Below are 21,535 nucleotides of genomic sequence, written 5' to 3'. Positions count from 1 at the left end.
TTGTGTTTTTTGGTGGAGAGAGCATTGAGGTAAACTGTGTTACCAAAGATAAAATGTTCTTTATTGAAAAACTTCTCATGCAAGTTATACAAATAGTAATGTAAATGCACTGGTATGGATTAAATAAAGCAGAATTTCTTAGAAGCGACAGCTGAAATACTGCATAACCAGTTTGTTTCAAATTGTTTTCCCACACCAGTATACATCTCGACACAAATAAAGAGAACTGTGAGAAATTGCCAAGTGCTGTGCATGATTTTGAATAGCTATAATATATATACAGTTTGAATTTCTAAAAAAGTGACTGCTTTAACAAAATTAATTTGTTGTGGTGATGCTTTGGCACGCTTCCAAAAGGTTAACACCCATCTGCAGTTTGGGGGCCGTGTTAAAGATGAACCCCGTGCAGAGAGAGCAGGTGTGAGCAGCTGTGAAGTGTCACGACAACAAACTGGGTGACCGCTCACTTCAAGAGTCCGGCCTGCTCTGGTGTGACAAGCTTGAGAAAATAAAATTAATCCACAATCCCATGTTAGTCTCACAGGACACAGCTTCTCATCATCTCAGGCGTGTGCTGTCCTCATTTGCCCTTCGCCTTCCCCATAGTGGAACGCAGTGTAAGAGTGCCCTCTGCCCATGAGTCCGGGTACTGCATCATCTTCTGCCAGAGACTAATCTCCTCTCCAACCGAGTCCAGCTCCACCTCCTCTTTGCCCACCTTTACTGTGCCTGCAGGGTTAAGATTGCACAGTCACTGCAGAATCTGTTTTTATCATTAATAATAGTAAATTCTACAACTGTTTTTTCTCAAAGATGCTTAATTTCTGTATTTTAGTTTAATTGTAAAACCCATTATATTGGCATGAATTTCAATTCAAGTCATCTTTACTCCACTGTGACATATTGCTTGCTTTTAGGCTCACCAAATGTTAACAAACTAAATGTAGAGCAAAGAGTTTCAAGGACAAATATATTTTATATGAATGCAAATTTCCCAAACCCCTTGCTACTAAATATAGCACAAGGAAGCTAAAGCTTAGTCTTAAGGATGATTTTTCCAGTTGTGTACATTCTCCTTTTAATCACAATAACCTTCAAACTGTTATTTCTGTTGTTTTGTCTTTTAATCATTTGATTTTGCTGGGGCTACATCCATCAACAGCACATCTTTCTCCCATTACATTCCAGAAAGTTCTGCATAGCGTGTGATTGTGGTCAAATTTCCCAATGCTGGGTGTAGCTTGAACAAAGAGGGTAACATTTTACTTAGCAGGAGGAAGTAGCCTTTCAATAAAAGCCAGACCTTAGAACAGTTTGTTTTACATTGTTGATTTCTGAAAACAAAATTTGTATCTCAGTATGAGAGGTGAGGGGGACGAGAGATAAAATGCTGTGCAGGCCCACATAAAGGAACATGTGGTCACTCCTGTCCGATTGCCCATAAATAATATCTGACAAATGAATTGGTTTGTTAACAGGTTATGTTTTCATGTTTTGTAAGATTTTTGTTTTTTTAAATACTGACTCACATCCCTTTGTGCATGTGCAGTTTTAAGTGCATGAAATGGGAGATGACGTTCATTGTGCTCATTTTTCATTCAAAAGTTCTTCAAACTTAAATATATTCCAGAGTCAGAGATGTTTTTCCTCTTTGCTTTTCCTTGTTGAAGTGCAGGGGGACTGGAGGGACTTTTTTATCAAAAACAATAAATAAATAAATCATGCAACTTTAAAAGACACCCACAAAATTTACCTAACAAATACAGGTAATACTAAAGGAAGAGGAAACTGCTTAAAAAAATATAAAAATACAAATAATTTAAAAAAAAAAAATACTGGCAGCTGCTATAGCTACCACCCAGTCTCTCAATGGATGTGCCTATGGTACAAATTTGAAAATCCTAGGCGACTTTCTTCTCGAGTTATCACATTCCAAGATTTTTCTGAAAACTTCTGACCTGGATGTTGAAATAACTGAGATTCAAAATATCACATTAACAAACTTGGGCGTCCATGTTGCGCGCCTGCCTGTTGCGGTGATGAAAATACCCCATCAGCCTTTTACAGGTGAGGGGTAACAATGGTTGCCGACCTCAAAAATCTTTGTAGTTTAATGATTTATTCCACTTGCTGGAGACAGCAGCAAAGAAATAATAGTCTGGTTTATCCCCCCCCAACAAAAAACAGTCCATCTCACATATGAGCTTTAAAAGCCAGGTGAAAAAGACGACACCAGGACTTCATAGATTTGATCATTTACCTTCTCCGGAGCTGAGGCGGACACCTCCCAGGAATTCATTGCTGTGCAAGGACTCTTTGTCCCACACAGTCAGCTCCAGACACATCTCCTTCAGCTGCTCCAGAGTCAGCTCCTTGTACACGAATGTTTCATTGTAGTGGGGGTTCAGGCTCTTCTTCATAACTGGAGTCTTCCTCTTTGAGTTCTTTGCCTTAGTTGGGAACAGGTAGCTGCAAAGCCACAAACACCAAACTAATTTAAAAAAATACAAATTCCCGTTTAAAAACCATGAGTGCGTTTATTTATTTATTTTTTATTGGTTTAAGAATTGGACAGGTGATCACCAACCCCTTCACAAAGCTATCCGATGTGCCTCCTGACTTCATTGCCATCAAATTCTTTGCCTCCTTTATTAGGACATGCAGCTCTCCTCCTTCCTCCACCCTGGCTTTTTTGTCTGAACGGGAGAACAGACGAGCTCAGAAATTTGAAGCAAAGCCAGAGATAGAAACAGCCACTTTTTTTTTTTTTACCTTTGGTTTTCTCAGCTGTTTGCTTTTTAGGTGTGACAAACTTCAAGGAGATAATCAATTCCCCTTTGTACTGAGCAAAAGCTGAAGGTGGCACAACAGAGGCTGCCTGTTTGAAAAGACAAAAAAATGTACACATGCCAATGTACTAACATGGAAACTCAAACCTGTAAATATATGAGACAACATCTGTAACAGCCAGGCTCTTTTCTTCATAGCTAATCAATACTGTTGCTTTGATTTAAATTGATTGACATTTGGGCTGCTCACTCTGGTCTGTAATGTGCTTTTTATTATTCTTGCTGCTTGCTGAAGCCATCATTTTGTCCGGTCTCCTGCACAAGGACACATGTACGTAGTTACTAAGATTCTCAGGTCTGCCACCGCTTTCATCCAAATGCACTGATCTGCAGGTCAATAAGTTTCAGGGCGTTTTCCCACCTGCAGTGTTTAGTCCATTTATGCTTTGTATTCTGTGGCAAGGGTCTGTACGGGCTAGCATCTAGCTGTGAAATAAATTTTTCATGTTCTCCAACAGTCCAGAACACAACACCTCCTTTTTGCATTTACTGTTGTTGCTTCTGCCACAGACACATCAGGCCAATAAGCAGACTGATTACTCTCTATGTAGTGACGCATTTTGCTTTGCTTGGAGTGCACTTGGATTTTTTCTTTGTGTAAAAACAAATCACAGTGAAAAGCTACAAACTCATCAATGAATTCTGACCAGATTTAACAAACTATAGGTGTTAAAATGCCCTCAATGAAAAGCAGCAGTCCACAGAGGAAGACTGCTAGTGTGGATGCAGACAACGTGTAAAGCGTGTTCACTGTGGCTTTATCTCTAAGTAATAAAGAAAAATAAATCCAGTAAAAAAAGCAGGGCAATAGAGCACAAGCACAAACGCTTCATCTAAAATCAGCCCTCACCTGGTTTTACAGTGCTGCTTACAAAAAGACTCCCATGGTATGATCAATATTTTAGAGATCAAATTAAAGTTACATGAGCTTTATTAAGATTTCTTTACTGAACTTTCTATAATTAAACCTCAGACAGCAACTGCCAGCTCAACCAAAGGTAATTTCTACAGTAAACAGCTCAAACTGGATCTTGTGATAACACAGCAGTTGGGTTTTACTGGTTTTCACAGATCATGTGACTTTACCCAAACAACTGCAGTTTATTGTCCATGTTGTAGATACCCGTATGATGCAATTCATAAAGGAAGAGACATCATTCACAGCAGCGTTGATAGAATTGTAAATTAGTACAAAGGCTATTATTTCAGCCTGATAAAGGAAGGGGCTACCTGGTGCAGCTCTCCTTTGCTTAGAGACCCTTCATTCAAATTCTAGTTAATTCATAAAATGTTACATGGCTCTGGATAAAACAGTAAGCTGATGATGAGTGGTGAGGAAGGAGTAAATGTTTCAAATAGAAGGGAGACATTGCCTGTGTGAGGTCTCCTCACTTTAAAGTAATTGAGGTTTAAAGGTCACAGTGTCACTAAGAGAGGAATCTATCAGCAATCACCTGCTGGCATTTTGCAGATAAACCAATTAAAATCAATATTTTAATTTGTTAACGTTTCATCTAAAATGGTCCAGCTTTGTTTTGTATTAGTCACATGGTCGAGGTAGTCATTTAGGCTTCCTTCAGTGCTTAAACTGGGTGGGGCATCAGTGCACGCCCCCGATACGCAGTTTAAAATGTGTGCAAACTGCACCTATTCAGCACAACGCAGATGTACACTCTGTATCGGACCTCATGGGTAAACAAGCCATTTGTTGAGTTTCAACATAGCTACAAGGAAACTCCTTAAAGAGCACAGAATCTCTGCTCTACCTTTGCCAGGAGAGCCATGCGCTCCTCCTGTGGGGAGTCGAGGTCTCTGCAGTCCAAGGGGATCTCCACCTCTCCCAAGAAGGCGTTGCGGCTGAGGCGACCATGATGCCAGACTGATATCGAGAGGGAGCGAGTGGACAACTGAGAGCGGTTGATAGAGTACTGGTAGAAGAAGAGAGGAGACGTGATGATCAAAAGCCTGATAGATAATTCTCCAATGCGTGGCTTTGAGGAGCTTTTTAGCCCGTAGTTGAACCTCGTCAGCTCACCAGGATGCCACAACCCACACAGTTATTCGCCGCTCACATTTTCAGTGAAATGTGCAATATTCACAAAAAACAAACCATTTTTTTTTTATACTGAATGTGTATTGACCCATAACTGATTGACCCAAAATGCCCATTTTAAGCCAAACCCTGATCTGCTTCTGAAACAGTTTTGTAGTTTCAAATTATAATTTACAATCTGGTTAAACAATATGATCTCAGGTGTGGGTGGTGAAATAATTCACACCACTGCTACTGCTTCAACCTCCAAATGTGGACATTTCAGTCTTTTAAAAGTAGACAGGAACACAAACTATGACGTGAAAAATTGAGATTATTTAACAACAACAAAAACAAAACATGTTGAGATGGATCTTTCTGGTTAATTTCCCTGTCAACAGTTTGTTACTCTGCTTAAGCTGACTCTACACTGAAGGCTGGGACTAAAATCAATATTTGACAACAGCTACTCTAATCTGCAAAGTCAATATCAACCTTAAGGTCTCCGTAGGTGCGGTCATTATTTGCAGCAGACATGGCGCAAGGTCGCTAATAAGGGAGCGTCTTTAAGTCAACAGGGTAAGATCAACAGTTGGAGTCCAGTTAGGCATGAGAAAAATGATAAATCATCACCTTTAAAGTTTCACTGTAGACTGGGTTTATAGTGTTTCTCTTGGTGCTGGTTTTCTTTTTGCTCTGGCGAGATTTGTCAGGGAGCAGATAACATTTGACATAGCTGTAACATAAACACAGAAGCAGGTCATGAGTCTCCCTGTCATTATTACTGCTCATCTGTTGTATTTCCTGACTAAATGCTGAGAAAAATGTTTGTCTGTTGACACTCAATTTCCTGTGAAGCTCAACTAATCAGCTCTGGGATGTGTTTACTGAGACTCAGTAAACACAGTAACCTCTTATCGACATTGATCAAAGCTTTGCTTACATTACTGAGGGGTGTGTGCGCAGTAGAAAAATGTGTAGTTTTTAGGCACAATCAACAGTGCTGCTTAATCTGAAGGTTAAAGTTTGACTAAACTTCGCTTTTAATTTTAAATTCTGCCAGTTGGAGCTCGATGTAGGTTTGGAGTGTAGTGAAAGCTCTTACGGGTTGCAGACACTCCGTGCAGCATCGCCATAAGCCAGCTGATGACACTCCTTGATGAAGACCTGGAGGCTCTGGCTGCTCTCGTCGTAACTTACAGAGAACACAACATCTCCCTTCACCTCCACACTGTCAAAGTCTCCAGCTTCACTGTAAAGGCTCATCATGCTGCCCAGTGTGCTCTGCATGATAACAAACGATCATTAACGATGCCTGCATTTGTTTCAAGTTGATGACAAATATTCAATTTTAGTTAATAAGTGGAGAAACGGACTCAGTGCTTCAGTTTAAAAAGTAATAGCAAGGGAACAAAGAAGCTACAGATTGAGAAAAATTCTACAAAGATACAGAAAGATTGTTAGGGACAAATTGAGTTAAGCATTATCAGGATGTTTCGTAAATCCATATTAATAGCATTAAAGTCGTCTTGGTGACAGCTTTGCCTTCTATTCAGGCTCTGGTAACTATAGAAACACTTTGCTGGACTTGCACTATCAGTTTTGCACTTCCTAACGCGCTAGAGGATTTCCTGAGGTTAAAGATCCTTGTTCAGATAAGCAAGTATCAGCTCTGTTATGAGACACGTAATGAGCTGCACTTCAAAAACTACTTGAGAGACCTAATGTGAGTTCTGTCATTACTTTACCTTTGAGCCACGCAGGCTGGAGGAATTTGAGTTCATCGTTCTTCTATGAAAGCTAACCAAGCTGTCGATATCTTCTTCCTCTTCTTCATCTTCCTGCGGCACCACAATACACACTTAGCAAGTTTATCATACACACACAAACTTTGAGACCCAGCAGAATCATCTAGTTTCAAAAAGGTATTTGAGGTTTTCAGAAAAATAAAAGTTGATTTAATAACCGTTTAGCTATTGACCATATACCCACCAAATTACCGATCAAACCAATGGCATTTTAATTTAAAGGGCAGAACGTATCAAAATTTATTGATCACCAAATGGATTGACCTGGATTTTGCTAACACAATGCACACTTTTCCAGCAAAAAAGATCTCCAATGATGGATGAAGGGCGTGCCCAACAGTTTCTCTAGCTTTCCAATTTACACTCACTTCACAAAGTGAGTGGCTAGCAATGTAGACGTGAGAGGCTTAGGGGTTAGCCTCCTGTTGCATGCCCAACCACCACCTTTATGCAAGTTATTACACAACCGCCTCCATCACTTAACAGACAGACAAGATTTCATCTGGAGGGACCGTCTTTGAAAATGTTCACAGTTATTGCTCTTTTAAAATAACAGAATGCCACCTCTCGCCTGCCTTTGCCACTCAACCTTGTGAAAGTTAATCTGGCTTGAATGCTGTTGATATCCACCACGAGAACAACTACTTTTGATCAAATCTAACAGCCCAGAATGTCACTTCTTCTTCCCTTGTCATCACCTCTGCTGTCAAAAATCATCCTTAGACATACTTAAACATCCTCTGAAACTGGAAAGGTAGCACTGGGGATTAAAAAAAGGCAATAAAATGGTTGCAGGATCCGTTTTTGATGATTCTTTCACATAGCTGCATTGATAGAAACAATGTTATCCTTGGTAATTAACTTTAATGTGACATTATAAAATCTAAGCAGCTACACACACACTCGCCTGTATATCCAAGCCTGGTACAGATCTGCTCCTTTTGCCCAGTGATGCCTCTGATGTGTCACGTTCATTACGCAGGTCCAGTGTTGATGCATACTCTAATGAACACACCAGCAATTAAATACATATAATAAATACAGAAAAAAAACACATTTTTGTTGTGATTACGGGGAACAACACTGCACATGTTAACAGACAATACAAACCTGCAGGTTTTGTGCCTCGCTTGATGCTCTTCTTAAAGAGTCTATCAACATCCAGCTCTGGGTTTACAGTGGAGGATTTTACTTCTGGGGCCTAAAGTGACCAGAAACAAGATGCGGTCAGAGAAGGAGGTGAAAATATTTCAAACAATGACAACTATCTTACAGTGTTGATCTCTGCGTTGGTGGTTTCACTGCTGACAGTATCTGCTTTGATGGAGACAGTCAGACTGGAATTACTGGATCCTACTGGGCTGGTTCGAACAAAGCTGTTCTCCTTCCTGGTTGGCAAAAGAAACAGACATTTAACAACTACAACAAAGACCTTTTTTGTTCTAATATACAAATAAAAACTTTTAGTTTTGTAAAGAAGTCCCATTAGCCTCAGATTTGTGTTTCATTTCAGTTGTGTGACCTCAGTTCTGAAATCGAGAATGGGAGAGCACTTTAATTAAAATTACTTTGGTGGATATTTGAGGCCTGTGACCCTACTTAGCATACAAACTGAAAACTGCATTAGAAACAAGCCCCCAGCTGGGCTTCCTAATTTAGATGGGATATTATGCTGTTCATGATCCCATTTCTAAGGATATAGCACAAATCAACACATAATTATACTGACAGTAACACGAACAAGTGTGAAGTCCAAGGTCAGATATGATGGAAACTTTGTTTAGATATACTAGGGCCTTACTTTGCAGTAGTTTCTCATTTTTTTAAGTACCAACACAACTTAGAAATGATTAACAACTAGGTAAATATAGGAGATTAAATATGCTGCTTTACTATACTGCAACATCACTGAACTTTTGAGAATATTTACATTGTAATAAGTTCTTTCTTTAGTACACAAACATTTCAGGCTTAATAACAATCAAATGTAGGTTAAAATGGCTGTAATTGCTCTACTTTCTCATAACGCTGTCACATAAATATCATTATCTGTTAGTTTAAAAATACAGTCTGCGTTTTTCAACTTTTCTTATGATCAGACCCCACTTTGATCTTAACGGTGTCAGACTAAATACTCTACTCAATTAGGAGCTAAACACCATGTAGAAGAGAGCTAAATGTCGGTCTCAAAAATTGCTATTTGAACAGCTACACCTGGGTTTACCTTGGTTGCTCAGGCTCGGGGGTCACACGGCCAGACTCCGTCTCAGTTTTAACGCTGGCTATACTGGAACTTTCTACAGACTCTGTGTCACTGCGATTTGAGTTTGATTGGACCTTTAATTCTTCCTCCTCCTTTGATTCCAATGATGCCCTTGAAGTGATGGATCCAGTATAACTGCTTGAATTACTGTCAACAAAAATGCGAGTTTGAGAAGTGGTTTAATGAACATTTTTAAAACCAGACAAAACTGATGTTAAGAGTGACAGCACACCTGTTGTCAACCATCTGAAGTTTCTGCTTCGTCAGAGAGGGATACTTAGGAGGACCTGAATTTATTTCAGAACTACTCAACAGGACTTCACCTGCTGTCTCTCGTTTCTTCGCTATAAACACAGAACAAAAAACAAACAAGAAAAACTGTAACGTCACTGCTCTGACTGCAGGCCGGCTGATGTTTACATAACTAGCTCAACAGTTCTACTTCCTGTTAACTGTACTCACATGGCTGCTTCTTTCTCAGGGAGACTCTCACTAGGTCATGCCCAGGTGTTGTAGAGAAACGGTTGACCCGCTGATTGTAGAACCAGTCACCCGTCCTTTTCTTGACATCACTAGAATCCCATATAAATATTCATCAGTTAACTAACAGATTTGTTAATGGTTATCCAACAAGGTGTGAGCAGTATGTGAGAGCGCAGAACACGACATATATAGTGATTATCCTGAAAACAAGCAGTTCTGGGTTTTCATTGATGTTTCTGTTAATGCCCAAAAAATGTTGCAAGACAACGAGGAGAGGAAGAGATGAGTGGTGAGATACATTTCACACTGCATAGCTGATCATCAACAGATGTGGTTTGCAAGACTAACAGTGATTTTTCATGCAAATATTTGTTTATTTATTACTACTGTATTGACAAATACAGTAAAAATCTAAAACAAATGGGTTAAACCAGATACTCTGTCTGGATGGCACCAATAATATTGTGAGAAAGTTTAGAGTCATTTTTCACCAGGATGTCCTTTAACGCACACATAAAACAAAGCTTTAGGACTGCCTTCTTTCATCTGTTCAGTACGGCCAAAAATGACATAACATCTAATTACTCTGTTACTCCAGAGTTGGACTATTGTAATTACCCATTATCAGGTTATTCTAAAAGCTCATAGAAAGCCTTTGGTCCAAAAACACCACAACAAGCACTAACAGGAGCTAGAAGGAGAGATCATATTTCTCCTTTGTCAGGTCCCATCACATCTTAAAGACCTCTTAGTATCACATTATCCCTATAAACAACTCAGACTGCAGGCTTACTTCAGGTACCAATCCCTTCTCCTTTGGAACCACATCTCAGTTCATCTTCAGGAAACACCCTCTCTACTTTTAAGATCAGTTTACAACTTTTTGATAAAGCTCATATTTAGAGCCAGATCAGATGAACCTGAACCATAATTTTGTAATTCTGTTACAGGTTTAGGCTGCTGGGGGCACTTTGTATTATACACAATGCAAAATAAAACCTAGCAAATCATCATTAGTCTCAAAAGCAATTCATGCGCTGTCACTTCACGTGACAGAGCAATTCATGTGTCTGTTGAACTTGGATGAATACCAAAAGCAGCTCTTCCAGTGGCTAGTCAAAACCTCCCAGATGCTGTCCGCTGACTTATCCAAGTTACACAAAAATGTTCATGTATCATAGAAGTGCCTGACATGTAGGAACACCCAAGAAGACAAACAGCTGACTGGCACTGTGTCACCTGGAAACCTGAAGGACCAATCCTATAGCATCTTTGTAAGCCACTGCAAACCTGCATCAATGATGAGCTATATTCATAACTGAGCTAATTAATGGGTAGAAATGAATTGAAAGGCCACATATTTCTGAGGCAATGCAGACTTTAAAGCTCAGTGGGCTATCATACTCAAGAATTGGCGAAACCAATTTTTCCTGGTTAAGAATTGGCTTAACCAGGAAAAACTGGTTTCGCCAATTTAAATAAAAATATCAATAAAAATCTTTTACCCTTCAAATCACCGAAGGGAAAAATGACAATAGAGTTTTAATTGCTTTAATATGTGATTAAAAAATTAACATTATAATTTTCTGGTCAGTATTTGCATTCAAAACTACACAACCTGCTCTCAAAGTTCGTAAGGATTTTGGACAAGGATGCAATATTTCTTTTCAGCCACAATGGGCACCTTAAATTATTCTGAACCAATCTTATACATCGTCCTAAAAATATTCATTTGTGTGCAAAATGTGGAAGAAAATACAGCTGAAAATTGTCAAGGCAGTTTGCTTTGAGAAATGGCTGCTTAAGTATTTAAATATTCAGAAGCACGAATGGGAATCTTACTTGGGCTTTGATGGAAATCTCTCAAATATAAAACATCAACCTAACCCCACACACCCTGTTTTTTGAAGATACAATATTTGTTTAATTTAAAACGTTTCTTACGATTCTTTGGCACACACGTTGCACAGCCAGGATCCATCGGGCAGGACCATCCGGCAGTTGCGACACACGATGTGATTGCACATCTTACACTGGCTGGAAAAAACAGTCAGTCGGCTCAAAGGCTCCAGGCATCGGCCACAGCTATGCTGACTGTATTTTTCACTGGCACGTTTGGCCCCTTTCCTCTTAACATCCTGCAGCTCTGTCTTCAACTTCCTGAGCCAAACACGCCACACAAATGCCACATAGTCAGTTTCACTTAAACAGTCATATGGCAAAGTAAACATTTTGCTGGATTTCTTTAAAAGAACAAAACAAAACCCAACAACCCAAAAACAAACAAACAGTACATGAAGTAAGTTTTTAAACATACTTTTTGTAAATGTTAAAATATAATTTTATTTCAGAACTTGTGGTCATTATCAAGGTGTAGTCCATAAATATTACTCAATTACTGCAAAGCCTGATATAAAGAAGTAATAGTGCGAGACGAGAATTATGAAATTAAAATAATATGTACAGTGTCTTTGTTACTCAGCTTCTAGTGTAAATTTGTCTTGTGCATTAAAGAACTTGGGCGGAATGTTGTTTAATTTTTTTAAATACTTGTGCAAATAAAATGAGACATTGTTGCTGATAACAAGATTAGACTTTACTGCAATACTTCACTTCAGCAAAATATGTTAACTTCAGAGGGCAGGTGGATTAAATTCGTCTGCATTAAGCAAAACTGACAATTTGGTAAATTGTCAGTTTTGAACAAATTTCTAATCTGTAATGTACAACCCACCCAAACACATGTTTACGACTTACAGTGTACAACAACAGAAAAGATTTACAAAAGCAGGGCAAATGCCTAAAAGGCTTAAATATCTTAAATTACAGAATAAACTTAAGCAATGAAGCCTGAACATTATAAACACTAGAAATTAAACATCTTAGCAAAATACTGAAAGTGTCTCAATACAGTCAAAATATTGGCCTCAGTTCTCTATAGCCGAGTCCTCAGTCTAACAATCCTGCACTGAAATCTCCGCAGGTTTCTGGCACGACTTCGCCTGCTTCCAAAGTGCACAGTCAGACGAGGCTTTAAGTTCTTTTTCTTTAACAGAAGAACTTAAACTGCAACAACAATTGCATCAAACAGAACATGCATGCATTTTTTTAACCTTACCGAACACCTATACTGTTTAAAATATGTTGTCTATAATATGTTTTATGATGGGCCAGATGAAGGCCACAACATGAAACATATCAGATAAACAAACCGTATGTATTGCCGGAGCTTTAGCTTCTTCGGGTTCTTTTGACTGCTAATTTTATACAGTTGCAGTTTTTAAAATGTCCTGGTGACCACATCAATGCTAATGTAGATCATACTTTAATATAAGTGCAAAGTTTTGTTGTTTTTTCCTTTTATAAAGAAGGAGCTTTGAAGTAGAAACACTCCATGCTTCATATGATGCACCGAGTGTTTCTTCTACACACTTCTTCACTCTGTTCGTATGTACACCACTTTGTATTTATTAGTCATTAATAATCTCTGGCTCTCTTCCACAGAGTGTTTTACGTTTGTCTTTCTCCCCTTCCTCACAACTGGGTCATGGTAGGTGGCTGCCCCTCCCTGTGTCCTGCTGGAGGTTTTGTCCTGTTTAAAGAGAGATTTTTTCTTCCCACTGTCACCAAATGCTTGCTCATAGGAGCTCATCTAAATTTGTGGTCTTCTTTTCTCTTTACAGTACAAAAGTGCCTTGAGGTGACTCTTGCTGTGATTTGGTGCTCTATGGATAAATATGAGTTGAAGTAAAAGTGAGCAGTCTCAGATACTTTTCAAGATGCTCGTCAAGCGCCAATAGCTCCAGAACGATTTAATGATATCTAGCACTGCACAGTGCACTGTTGCCTCATGGTAACAGGGTCCCTACTTTGAGGGAGTTTGCATGTTCTCCCCATGTCTGCATGGGTTACTCGAGGTAGTTCGACTTCCTTTCAGAGTCCAAAGACATGCACATTTGGTTAACTGGCGATTCGAAATCAGCTGATGTAAGATAAAATGCTTTACACGTATAGAATGAAGTTCTCTACAAATATATTTTTAGTTTTAAGCACTCTGAGTGAACAGTAAGTGTGGAAAAGCACTACATTGCAAGTACATTACATAGTGTTTTCTTCATAATGATGCAAGACGGGGGACCTATGGACAAGGTTTCCAAACAATATTAAATAGATGAAAACAGAGGCTCATTCAGAAAGCGACTAAAGCAATATCTGTGGAATTTTAATCCAGTTGCAACTGACACATTGCAGTTTTTGATTGCTATTGTTATTTTATTGTATTAGTTTTGTCATTACATTTCTTTTTGCAGCGTTGATATTTTGAATAGATGTGCATTTTGTTAAAACTAAATGGAATTCTAATAAAAACAAAACAATCAGCAACAGTCAAACAATGAATCCAGATGCATCTAATACTGTAAGAGACAGCAATAAGTATCTAGAGCCAACACATTAACAACAGTGACACTGACAGTGTTTTTGTTTTGTTTTTTTCTTTAAAAAAAAAAAATCAGATTACAATATCTATGTCTTTTGTTCTCCTATTTTTGTCTATTATTTTTATCTATGAAAACCACAAAGCCACCACGCCAATATTACTTTAACTGGATTAAGCTACTATCATCCAGCTCTTAGTTGAACCCTGACAATAAATATCAAGTCCCTACAAGTATCAAATGCCAACTGGGCAAATTTCTAAATAATTAAAATACTATCTGAAAAGTTGAATATAACGCATACTTTTGTGAAGTAAAAATGGCTAAAAATAACACAGAATAGAAGTGCAGTAAAAAAAAAAAAAATAAGCGGCAGATATGAGTTGATTTTGGTACTTCTAACAACTAAATAACAAGTGACTAACTGACAGGTGTGGAAAAATTAGGAGCCTCTTCTCACCGCACACGCTGGTCCTCAGCCTGTCTCAGCTTCTCATCTCGTCGCAGCACCTCCAGGATCAGCTCCCGCTCGGATTCAGACAGGAAGCCCAGGTTTATCATGTCAACAGCCTCTGGCATGGTGTCTGTATCCAAGAACCCTTAGTGCAGGTGAACTGGCTCAATCGAGTCACTTTTACATTGAGATGTCACTGAGGACAAAGCAAGAACATCAGGAGTTGAGCGTTTATGCAAAAAGTGTTTTTTTTTAATTAAACCTTCCAACTAATGCTTGACTTTACTACAGGACAACCTGCTTTCCTATGATCTCCTGTAATGCAAGCTCACCAGAGCCCTTGAGTGAAAACAGGAACTTAGTGACTCGATTCCCTGTGACGACAATACAGCCAGACAGAAACAGTTGTGTTTATGTGGTTTTAATCAAATAACTGGGAGACGACTGAGTGACCTTTCCTTCTTCCTGTTGGCTTCCATACAGGGAAGTTGCTGCTGCCAGTATGCCATCCTGCATAACTCAGCTGGAGATTTCTCATTGGATTATTTAAATCTCATTCCAACATCAACAGCAAAGCTTGCCTGGTGGGGATACTGATAAAACCACCAGGAATACTTTCTATTTCAAGAGACGACTCTGGAAGTTTCTGGCTGAAATGACCTAAAGAAGAACCAGGATGTGAGAGGATTTTAAAATCCCACAGAAAGCCTCTGCCCTGGTGAAAGCAAAAGACAACATGAACTTGGCTACAGTGCATGGTTCCCACCCTCTAAGGATACAGAGAGCAGGGTGGAGTTCAGGAGCTAAACATTAATTTAAACCCAGCATCAGCCTTGTCATCTGTCATGTCCCCATCTGAAACTTTATGCTCCATTTAAACTCCCCGCAGGGTGATTTAGGCAGGAGCAAAATGAGGCAAGCTGTGAGAAAGCTCCCGTTTCTAAGCACGCATGGAAAACGTGATAACTTCTTCCTCATTGTTTGAATGCCTGGAGCCTGTTATTATGATATGAGGGGTTGAAGAATACCTGCAGGGCAACTTAGTGAGAGAATAAGCTTCAAGGAAACGGTCAATACTCTGAGTTAGTGAGGCACGTAATTCTTTACCAATCGTAAACATAAAGGAGGTAAAAGCATTAAAAACAATAAACAACGCTGACAGATTTAAATACAGACTGGAGGAGTTAAAAAGAACTCGACTATGAGTCGCTAACTGCGCCTTATCGGAAAGTCCAATTAACGCTAACGTTACATCAAAAGACCGCCTGAGACTTCCCTTTTTCCTGCTGCACAGACCGGTCTGTAAAGTCTACACGTTACAACTGCTGCGAATTTTACTAAATAAAAACAATTTAAAAAAAGCCTCGGACTCATTAAAGGAAATTAAACACACCTGTTGGTAGAAGTCCACGGAGAACAGCCACTATACGACTCGCAACTCACTCCCGAGAGAAAAGACAGGCAAAAGTGATACCAGCAGCACGCGAGCTCACCGCGCGCTCACAATCACACCACCGTGTAGGTACACACAGCTGTACTCTGCTTCGTGGTTAAAACACAACCGTGCCCGAGTCTCCTTAATTGCTGATTTTGTGGCGGAAGATAAGTAAAGTTCGCAGGAGACGCTCAGGAGCGCCTCTCTCTCTCCACATTTTCCATGACAGGTGCTTTTCCTTTGCTCTATTTACCGGAGGAGGGCTGGGTGTGGAAAATCTCGCCCATATCTTGGTTTCCTTTCTCCCCCCAAGCTGTTTTTTTTCTAATCCTTGGAAACTTGGAACAAAGAAAGTGCATGCATATGCGCTTTTCATTCAAATTTGCACCTAAATGTGTGAAATTCAATATGCAAACGAGAGAGAGAGAAGCACAGCAGATAGTTACACATAGTTGTAATACCGGGCTATTATTTGTTGTTAGGGCACAGCCATAAGAGAGCAGAGCATAAAGAAAATGATTTCTGAGTTTTAAAAAATGACAGCAGCTTTTAAGCCTGAAACACATGTCGTTTAAATAAAATTAAAAAAACAACAACTTTCAAAGTCCTTTTTGGAAGAAAACCCCTCCCCTTCCTGTTGTTTCATGTCTTATTTTACTGTAAAAGCCCAAAAAATGTTTACTTAGTAAACGCATTTTTGATTATAAGATTGAATTTATCACCACTTATCCCTGCATAAACTATTATTTAGGTTAATACGTTTTTCAGTACATGTAATGTTCTGTTTGTTTTCATGTCTGTTTGATAACTGGGCGGTGGTAGTGACCTCAATCTAAGGCAAACCTAATAAATCTATAGGATTAAAACAAGCTGTGCTACCTTGCTATTCTAACTAGACCATGACTTTGATACATGTCGAGTGCTTCAATATTATTAACACATTTAAATACATAAATAAAGAGAAATAGGATGAAACAGACAGATAAAGAAGGATAAATGACACATTTGAGCACCACAAGCCAGATTAGCTTCATTGCCCCAGGGCATTGATTTCTCCAGGAAGGATGGACCCATCCATCCGTGCAGAACATATCCCCCAATTAAGGTTCAAATCTCTCGTATCAACTTAACTGGATTCAGACCACGTGCCTGCAAAAAGCCAAATCATATGATTCACATAACTTCTCAATGTATGAAAACTGCATTCTGCAGACATTTATTCAGGCTTTTCCTTTAATATGTCATGCATATAGGTCATGGTAGTAAAACATTCCCCCTTTAAAGCAAACAAAAAAACAACAACAAGGAGGGTTGTGGATCTTCAATCATGGCAGATTTATGACTAATGCAGAATAACAGTGATAATAGTGTATTTGCTTTCCAATGCAGCCACCCTCAACGGTACTAGTAATCAAACACCTGAGAAATAGTACAACACAACAATGAGCTGCTCTTTAGCAAGGCACAGCCTGACTGTTTAGCTGCTCGCTGGTAACACTGTGACTCTGGTGCACTCGTGAAAGGGATTGGGGATTGCAACTAATTCCCATGAACGAGGAATTTCCAGCGCTGGTCATAAGTCCCTTGCATAAAAGTGAGGCAGGAAACCTGAGGCCTGTACTACGTTCAAAGCAAGTTCACATCTCCATACATTAGCCACAAGATGAGGCAAACCTACGAAGGTGGTTATAAACTCAACATGTCAACCCAGTGTTTCTCATAATCCAGCTACGAGCATGTTCACATGCCAGAAGAGTGCATATTTTAAGATGAGCAAGGTAGAATATTAGAAACATATGAAGAAGTCAAATGCGTCTTGTAATACAGCCACTGCAGGCAAAGCAGCTGTATTAGGAACGTGCTGATGTGTAAATTCACAGATTAATCAATATTAAAGCTCCAGGACATTCAAGAGTCTCACATGACTACAACTGCATATTCTGTTAAATTAACCACCTACTGTTTGATGTGTGCAAGATGATTTTAAACCTTATTCTTTCTTTCATAGCAAGTTCAATGTAAGTAAATAAAATAAAAAAATTTAAACCAAAAAAAAAAAATTCAATTTAAAGATTGAGTGTTTAAAAAGAAGGCAGATTTCTTAGTGCCCAGACATTTTCATCACTACACAAATGCATGGCACCACCTCATCAGCACCTAAAGGAAAAAGGACAGTCTTTTAAAGATCGCAGTGTTAAAGGAGGCATCTACATCCACTGTCAACAAACCTAGAACCACCTAAAATGCATCTTGAGATCCGTTCCCAGATGCTTCAACCCCCACTCACAAAATGTCTGAGGTGACCTCAGTAGCTCACGTGACAGTTAAGTGGGACAGCGTCTTTCACACTTTGTCCCCAGTGAGTCAGGCCCTTTTTCACATGATTGGGTCAAGGATTCTCAGGACCGCCTCCAAGGGGATAATCCTAACTAGGGGTTAAATACCTGGGATTCTATAGCAGGTGTTTTAGAACTAAAGGTGCTTCCTGGATGAGAGACAAACGGTATTGATGAACCTAAAGACGCCCAGTTGTTTCCTTTCTAAGCACTCAAGACTACCATGTCCTGGATGACTGAGAACTTACACAAACATATTCAATTTAAACCTGTAACTTATGTGAGCTTATCAAGTACAAAGCTTTGTTGCTCTGTTCTAGGATTATATTACAATATTAAGGATTAGAAAAAACGCTTTAGAACTGCTTTCAGCTAACAGAAACAAAAACATATGACTAGAGTTTCTCCTGAGCATCTACATTTCTTAATCGTGCTCACTGAGGAAAGACAAAAACTAGACCTTCCTTCTACCTGCGCACGTCCATGAGTCCATGGGCTTTTCCACAAGGTAAGGTCAGCAGCATAAGTTACCCTGGCAACGCACCCAGAGTAAGAACTGAACCACCTTTGCAAGACTGGAGACCCAGGGTTAACCCCAAAGTTACGTTGCTAAGCCACAAATCCTGCTTTGTAGTGGAGGCCTCTGGATAAATGATGGTTGCGGTTGGTTTGTCACAGCCTGACAAATGATTAAACCAGCTTGTGTAGGGTTTGGTTAGAAACGTCTGTTTGTTTAACACCACAGTGTCTGTTTAGTGTTTGTGATGATTACTTTCTCAGGAAGGCCTGCACTCCAAGTCCAGCACGACATGGTGAACATGAGGTGCATATGACTTAACATGCTCGATGTGCTGGATGTTTGTTGTCCACTGTGTACCAGTGAAGTCTTTTAAAAGAGAAGCGAAGTGCTTTGCCGTGTCTTCGGCCCAGGCCTGCCACACCTCTCTGTCTGCTTTTTTCCCAGAAACCTTCTGGGGGGCATCGCCGGCTGTACTGTGCTGTACTGGCGAGGTAACGTTCTGGTGTATATGTAAAACGCCTCCTGTTGCTCTCCTGAGCAGTCGACAGGCGACAGACCAGCCGTCCTCAGAGCTCGGTATGAGACCCAGGTTCACTCGGTCAGCGACGCCACACAGCTGGAGCTGGAAAAACAAAAGTTAGACAAAAGGAGGTGATTACAAAAACCTGTATAGCGTATCTTTTTTTCTTAAAGCGGAATAAAAGGCAATTACATTTTTATAATAATGGTAAAAACTCAAAAGAAACAGAAACTTGCTGATGATCATTTAATCAAGAGGATTTAATTAGCAGTGCCTGGCTGATACTTGCCTTCTTAACTCATTCACTGCCATTGACGTCTATAGCCGTCAATTGCAGTGAATGAGTCAATGGGTTTAACTCATTCACTGCCAATGGCTGGCAGTGAATGAGTTAATTAAGGGTAAGTAAGGGTGTAGGTACGGCGCACAGTCCTGAGAAATCTATCTCATAGTTAAAATAGATATAGTTTTTATTAGAGGTGGACTTTCTCTGCTGAAATAATCATTTCCCAAGGGACCAATCTAAAACTGTAGTATATAAACACCACATGCGGCATAAGATATAACGAATCGATGAACTTTACTTGGCGATTATCTCCTTGGTGAATCGTGCAGCGGTCAGACACTCCGTTTGCCTCGAGGTTTTTCTTTAGAGCTTCGACAGCGTTGGGGTTCCACTCACAAGCATGAACATGACTGGCCTTTGCATGCATCAGATATGGGAGAGTGAAGTATCCAATACCTGAAGTAAGGCACAAATGGGAAAATTAAACAACAATATGCATCATAATTTGGTTGTTTTTAGGTAGCACACAGCTGTAAGAGCAATAGTACATGAGCAGTGAACTCAGCTGCACCTCCATTTGATTCAGAATTCAAGGAAACGACATCAGTCAGTAACTTTATTTCATATCTACTAAAATGGGTCCTTTTAACCTTCAAAAAGTTACATTTACCACAGATTCCTTTTATTGCAATCGTATAATATATTTTCCAGTTTTATTACCTGCATATAAATCCACTACAGTCTCCCCTCTGCAGTCAAATCCAGCCACCCGGAGCTTCTCTGTTATGTTTCCAGCCGAGAACATGCACTTGGTAACATCAAACTCATAACTGAAACAAATGTGAAGCACACATTTTCACACACATTTTAGTCTAATAAGCATGTCCCCAAGTGCTGAAATCTATGACTGATTATTACCTAATGCCATTGTCTACATGTTTAACCCAGCTGTGCGCTCCTAGCAGCATCGTCACCTCAGGAGATCTAAATCCATCTCTTGAAATTCTCCTGATCTTTGCTAGGCGCTTTGCTCCCAGTCCTCTGGCCACTGTGCTCCAAAGCTGTTGATCTAAATGAGTTAAAAAGTAGCCAGTGAGCCTCCTCATGAATTATTCTGTACATTTAGCGATAAAGTAAACCGTGGTGCAGTTTGAGATCAGTAGCTACCCATGTTTTCCCATAATGGCAGAACAAAACAAGTGTCTCCCAGCAGGACTAGGTCTCCATGTCGCTGGAAACTGCGAGGGATGTCTCTCTTCAGCTCTTCTGTCCATCTTTCACCATGAGACTCCAACAGCTCCTGGAGGACTTTCTCCAGTTTACTACTACTCGCCCTTCCTTTCTCTTTTTTTGACTGCAGTGCAGACTGTGATGAAAGCAGGACAGAAATGAAAATATTCACAGAAAAAAAAACAGCTATTACATTTTAAAGCTTGCTGTTAATAATAATTCGTTCAGCTTTAATTACCTTACTCCAAACTACTTCAAAATCATCATCTGAAGCCACAGTGGTCCTGAAAGACTGAAGCTCGAGCTGGGACAAACAGGATGCTAAAATGGGCAGGAGGACTGTCCCATCTGAGTCTTTCACTAAACTCAAACTCAGGTCCAGAGCCCCTTTGGACTGTAGTGACCTCCTGTGAAATAAAATGCATGTTAAATATAATGTCAAAGTTATTTCAAACAGGCTGTTTGTTCAAATCAATCAGCTCCTTTTGATCTAATGCTAATTGCTAGCTGCCGTTGATAGCAATGACCAAATCGTGGATTACCTGAGCTTCTGAGCCTGACACTGAGGCACACGAAGGCATGGCACACTGTCCATCTGTGAACAAACAAATCAGCTCTATTTACGTTTAGATTACGATGCAAACAAAGACCAGATGCACGTCAACAACCGGGTAGAAGCTTCCCTACTAGACACAACCCGTGTTTCCAGTCGGACTGTTATGCCGGACGGACAACTCCGAAAACAAGCAGTTGATAAACCAAAAATATATTAACAAAAACAGCACCCGGCGAACACATTTTTAATGTTTTTGTCTCTATTTCTTTTACTGCTAGAAAACTACAGCTTTTCCTCAATTAAACGAGGCCAAAAACCATTAAGTGA

General features: G+C 39.7%; 2 protein-coding genes across 4 annotated transcripts; both read right to left on the bottom strand.

Annotated features, from left to right (window-relative positions):
- Positions 1-66: 66 nt before the first annotated feature.
- sytl4 (synaptotagmin-like 4) lies at positions 67-16,024 on the bottom strand. Of its 3 annotated transcripts, none has more exons than XM_005913173.3 (17): positions 15,719-16,024; positions 14,332-14,521; positions 11,380-11,595; positions 9,415-9,524; positions 9,185-9,296; positions 8,914-9,099; positions 7,963-8,077; positions 7,800-7,890; positions 7,597-7,691; positions 6,630-6,722; positions 5,987-6,165; positions 5,515-5,617; positions 4,616-4,777; positions 2,773-2,878; positions 2,588-2,696; positions 2,261-2,469; positions 67-729 (listed from the first exon to the last, which is right to left on the bottom strand). In XM_005913173.3, the coding sequence occupies exons 2-17, from the start codon at positions 14,448-14,450 to the stop codon at positions 581-583; spliced, it is 2,154 nt and encodes a 717-aa protein (XP_005913235.1). In that variant the 5' UTR covers positions 14,451-14,521; positions 15,719-16,024; the 3' UTR covers positions 67-580. The 3 variants fall into 3 exon arrangements, with proteins under 3 accessions (XP_005913235.1, XP_005913236.1, XP_014189495.1); XM_005913174.3 differs by lacking the exon at positions 15,719-16,024 and adding an exon at positions 15,354-15,698; XM_014334009.2 differs by lacking the exon at positions 15,719-16,024 and adding an exon at positions 14,623-14,645.
- An 813-nt stretch (positions 16,025-16,837) lies between these two features.
- trmt12 (tRNA methyltransferase 12 homolog) lies at positions 16,838-21,415 on the bottom strand. Its single transcript, XM_005913493.3, has 7 exons — positions 21,195-21,415; positions 20,891-21,059; positions 20,590-20,788; positions 20,341-20,491; positions 20,143-20,252; positions 19,721-19,878; positions 16,838-19,238 (listed from the first exon to the last, which is right to left on the bottom strand). Exons 1-7 carry the CDS (start codon positions 21,245-21,247, stop codon positions 18,873-18,875), a joined length of 1,206 nt encoding a protein of 401 aa, XP_005913555.1. The 5' UTR covers positions 21,248-21,415; the 3' UTR covers positions 16,838-18,872.
- Between the last annotated feature and the right edge of the window lie 120 nt (positions 21,416-21,535).

The sequence above is a fragment of the Haplochromis burtoni genome, unplaced genomic scaffold, assembly GCF_018398535.1.
Source record: "Haplochromis burtoni strain Fernald_Lab_line unplaced genomic scaffold, NCSU_Asbu1 Contig_4, whole genome shotgun sequence".
NCBI lineage: Eukaryota > Metazoa > Chordata > Actinopteri > Cichliformes > Cichlidae > Haplochromis > Haplochromis burtoni.
Note: the sequence above shows the minus strand (reverse complement) of the source record. Positions and strands in the feature narration are given on the sequence as shown.